This window comes from Bison bison, unplaced genomic scaffold, assembly GCF_000754665.1.
Source record: "Bison bison bison isolate TAMUID 2011002044 unplaced genomic scaffold, Bison_UMD1.0 scf7180017864223, whole genome shotgun sequence".
Lineage (NCBI taxonomy): Eukaryota > Metazoa > Chordata > Mammalia > Artiodactyla > Bovidae > Bison > Bison bison.
This window is the reverse complement of record NW_011494795.1, coordinates 2480335-2484746: the sequence shown is the minus strand read 5'-3', so window position 1 is coordinate 2484746 and position 4412 is coordinate 2480335. Positions and strand designations below refer to the sequence as shown.

General features: G+C 61.7%; 1 protein-coding gene across 1 annotated transcript in view; it reads right to left on the bottom strand.

Annotated features, from left to right (window-relative positions):
- Positions 1–4412, bottom strand: part of LOC104992808 (trinucleotide repeat-containing gene 18 protein-like) — a 24921-nt gene that overhangs the window by 1378 nt on the left and 19131 nt on the right. Inside the window, exons 14-16 of the mRNA XM_010845796.1 lie at positions 3827–4411; positions 138–374; positions 12–27 (exon numbers count right to left, since the gene is read on the bottom strand). Coding sequence (XP_010844098.1) covers positions 12–27; positions 138–374; positions 3827–4411 — 838 coding nt within the window. The remainder of the gene's footprint in view (positions 1–11; positions 28–137; positions 375–3826; position 4412) is intronic.

Here is a 4412-nt window from a genome sequence, read left to right as displayed (position 1 = left end):
GCTGCGGCCGGACTTCTGGTCCCAGGGCTGTGTGCGCAGACGAGGGGCTGCCGTGAGCCTGGGCCCGGCCTTGCCTGACCCCTGGCCCCAACCCGGCACCTGGCCCCCAGACCCCAGAGCAGGGCAGCCCGGCCCACCTGGCCTTCGTGGAGGCGCTTGCCCGGGCTGGTCTCCTCGGGGTGGTAGAACCACTTGACGCGGACCACCATGTTGCTGCCCCACGACTCCCACATGCTCTGGATGCGGCCGATGTAGGGCAGGTTGGGCCGCCCGGCCGACAGGAAGACGGCGCAGTCCCCGATGCGGATCATCTCCTTGCCGCGCACGATGGCCTTGTAGAAGAGCTTGCGGGCCTTGCCCTTCATGCCGCGGCGCTGCAGGCGGGCGGGCGGGTCAGGGCGGGTGCGCCTCCCCCACCCCAGGCCCTGGGTTCTGCAGCGGCAGTGCAGGGCGAGAGGCCCCTGCCTGCCCTGATCGGGAGCCCCGGCTCACCCCCCGGGCCAGAGTGGGCCTCCAAAGGGACTTTACGTGAACTAAGACTCCGTGCTGAGAACCGGGTGGGCACTGATGCGGGCGGGGGGTGGGGTGGGGGAGGGCCCTGGGACGCCCCCCACACGAGCCACAGTGCTGCAGACGTCACACCTACTGCCGAGTCCCAGCAGGCCCCCGCTCCTCCTGCGGGGTCCTGACACCAGCCCCTGAGGCAGAGCCGACCCCTGCTGACCCCCAACTTCCAGACAGGGATGGGGAGGTCGCCCCAGCCCCGTGCTCTCTGCTCCACTGGACATAGATTCCACTCGACACTTGCAAAGCCCATCGCCCTCCGGGCAGCCTCAATCTACATACACCACCCTGAACAGTGAGCAGTGCCGGGTCTCTGCACCAGTGGGCCCTACCAGAGGCCAGGGAGGGGGGCCTGCTGCTGCTGCTAAGTCGCTTCAGTCGTGTCCAACTGTGTGTGACCCCATAGACGGCAGCCCACCAGGCTCCCTGGTCCCTGGGATTCTCCAACCAAGAATACTGGAGTGGGCTGCCATTTCCTTCTCCAATGCATGAAGGTGAAAAGTTAAAGTGAAGTCGCTCAGTCGTGTCCTACTCTGAGCAACCCCATGGACTGCAGCCTACCAGGCTCCTCTGTCCGTGGGGTTTTCCAGGCAAGAGTGCTGGAGTGGGGTGCCATCGTGTGCTCCGGGAGGAGGGCCTGGACAGTGTTAACCCCCAGGCACAGCCGACTGCCCCACACATTACCCCAGGAAAGCCACTGACAGAGATCATAGCTTGGCCAACAGGATCCAGCCCTGGGCTGGTGGCTGGATTTCTCTTCTCGCAATAAACACTCCCTGGCGGCCTCTCAGCGCTCCTGCCTCTCCAGCGTTGGGACAGGCTGGTATGCAGGCTCCAATGAGTCAACAGACCAGCCATCGGAGCCCAAACTCTGCCCGAGGCAGCCCGGCGACCAGTCATTGCCCCCAGGCCAATGCTGCCCAGGAGCCAGGCCGGCGCAGCTCTGCTCTGCCCTCCAGTGGAGCCCTTGCGCCTTCCCTTCAAACCGAGTTGTAAAACCCGCCTTTCCCTTCTCGGACTGGCCACTAGGCGGCGCCAAGGGTGTGGGGTTTTTTTTTTTTTTGTATACACAAGGAAAACCTGCATACTAATTTCCTACCATACCCGGCTGACCCTTTTCTACTTTTAATTCACTGAGTCCCTGGTGAGACTTGTTTGTTTGTTTAGCCACATCACAGCATGTGGGATCTTTGTTCCTCGACCAAGGATCGAACCTGTGCCCCCTGCAGTGGAAGCAGGGAGTCCTGAAGTCCATGACCGACTTTCTTACCTGTTCTGTAAACCGCTCAAATTATTTTCAGCTCAAGGCATGTTACAAACTGACTTAAGGTGAGATAGGTGGCTAAGACCTCTAAGCCGGCTCATCTTTGACAGCAGGTATGTTTTCAGGCCCCAAAGGCTACCTTCTTCAGACTCAGAGATGCCCCCTTGATCCATGGAGTGCCTAGTGGGGCTGACCCCGCCTCTGTGGCCAACACGGGACCTGATCTGGCCAATCCAAACAGCCCACCCTCCTTCTGGCCACTGTGATTGGCTCAGGGGTGTGCTCAGGCCCTAAGCCAAAGGAGGCTCCACCCACTTTCCCTGGAACCCTAATTTTTAAAAGAAGATCCTTCCTTCCCACTGTCACTTCTGAGCTAGCAGGTCAGCTGAAAGCTACGGGGCTGCCTACTGCCAAGAGGAGAGGAGCTGCCGGAGAAGGAGAGCAGGGCAGAGAGAGAAAGGAGAAAGTAAAGCTGGGAGCACGGGTCTGAGAGGGATCTGAAGACAGCCTTTGGGCTGCTGGATCCAGCTGGACCTGAAGCTGACAACCGCAGACTTTTCTATTAAGTTTGGCCCTGTGCTCCGACCTCTGCAGCAGTAAGTGCACTCAGTAACAGTGACACTGGAATGTGCAGAGAGCAGATGCCAAGATAAGGAACTGGCCGATCACCCTGGGGACAGGGTGGTGAGGGTGAGCCTGTCCTTGGCTCAGAAACCACTGCTCTTCAATATGTCCCTGGATAAAATGTCTGCCTGGATCAGGGCTCTGGCGGGCCTAGTCAGGAATGTCTGAGTGTGGCTCATCAGCAAAGACCCTAAAAGAATCCCTATACCCCGGTTTGCTGTCTCGAGTAGTGGCCTTGCCAAGAGAGGCGCTTTTAGCCTGGAGCCCACAATCCAAGGTGGATGAAAGTCAGATAGCTCACACCCTGCAGGGTCAAGCAGCAGATCTTCTGCCCCAGATGACCCCAGGTGACGAATCAAAGGCAAGGATGTCAGAAGGAGAGCAAGAGCTGTGGGAGTGGGAGGACACCCCCTTGTCTGACAAAGGGGGATCCCCCACCCTATCCTAAACAGTCTTTGGGGGTGCAGCCTGGGGCCAGGTGGAGCTGTCTGTCCCGCCCCAGGGGATCCAACCGCCCTTGGCTGGCACAGTGGCTAGCCCTAAAAGGCTGCTGCCAAGACAGAAACCCCCAAGCGAGTCTCGATACATCACCATAGAAACGAACCCCTAAAGCCTGCCTGCCTGGCAGCACTGGCATTACAGAGGTCCACACCCAGCAGGGCGCCTGGCTCCCGCGTGGCCTCAGAGGACCCTGGCTCAGGGCAGCGGATGCCGCGGGCAAACCTGACCTGACTGGCTATTCCCATGGGCCAGGGGCCCAGCTCTTCCTGCCCAGGGGCGTGGGGCGGACTGGTGGCCTCTGGACTGTTCCCTTTCTACATATAGAAGCTTCACGCATGTGCATGCATGTGCAGGTGTGTGCATGTGCGTGTACAAGTGTGTCTGTGTGTGCACAAGGCACAGGGTGGGCCAGGAGGGGTTCTTCTGCAGAACCGACCCCCACCCACTCCAGGGGCGGCCACGTGCCTCAGACCCAGTCAGCCAGAATGCTGGGCCTTCCCCTGACTAGCTCAGGGCGGGCAGGGACCCAGCCAGGCCCAGGAGACTCAGTCCTGGACTTCAACCTGCAAAGAGGGAAAGAAATGCCTCTGCTACGACTGCTAACCTGACCGGCCCGAAAGTGAAGAAAGGAAACTCAGGCCATGTGGCTATGTGGCTTTGAGACCAGCCGCACGGTCACTACAGGCCTGCCACAGGACTGTGTGGGTCAACCGGGTGCCTCCAAGGGTGGGTCTAGGTCCCCGGGACCAGGGGGGCAGTGCTGCTCCGGGGTGGGTGGGACTCGGGAGTCACATGGACTCCACAGCTGTGACCCAACCCTCCACCATGGGGCTGCTGGGACGACAGAGAAAGATGACCCCCCACCGCACCTACCTGGGTGGGCTTGCCGAACCACTTCCAGAGCTGCCGGGCGGGCAGGAAAGCGGCGATCTTGGGCCGGTTCTCCACAGACGGCAGGCGCTGCCTCTTGGCCAGCTCCTTGGTGGTGGGGAGGTGGACACCCTCTCTCTTCTTGGGCCGGCTCTTGGCCCCGGCCTGGGCCTTGGGCGGCAGAGGTGGCGTGGGCTGCGGAGGGGGAGCCTGGGCCGCAGGCGCCGGCGCCTTCTTGCCGGGGGAGTGGGCTGAGGAGCGGGCCTTGCCTGCCTGCTTGGGCGCCTTGCTGGGGAGGGCCGGCGGGGCGGAGGGACCAGCCGTGGGGGCGGGGGCGGCCTCGTCATCAGAGCTGCAGGAGGAGTCGTCTGTGGAGGAGGAGGAGGAGGAGGATGAGGAGGAGGACGAAGATGAGGAGGAGGAGGACGAAGATGAGGAGGAGGAGGAGGAAGATGAAGACGAGGACGAGGAGGACGAGGAGGAGGAGGAGGATGAGGACGAGGAGGACGACGAGGACGAGGACGACGAGGAGGAGGAAGAGGACGAGGCCCTGGAGCTGGAGGCGCTGCAGGTCCGCCCGCCGCCGCCC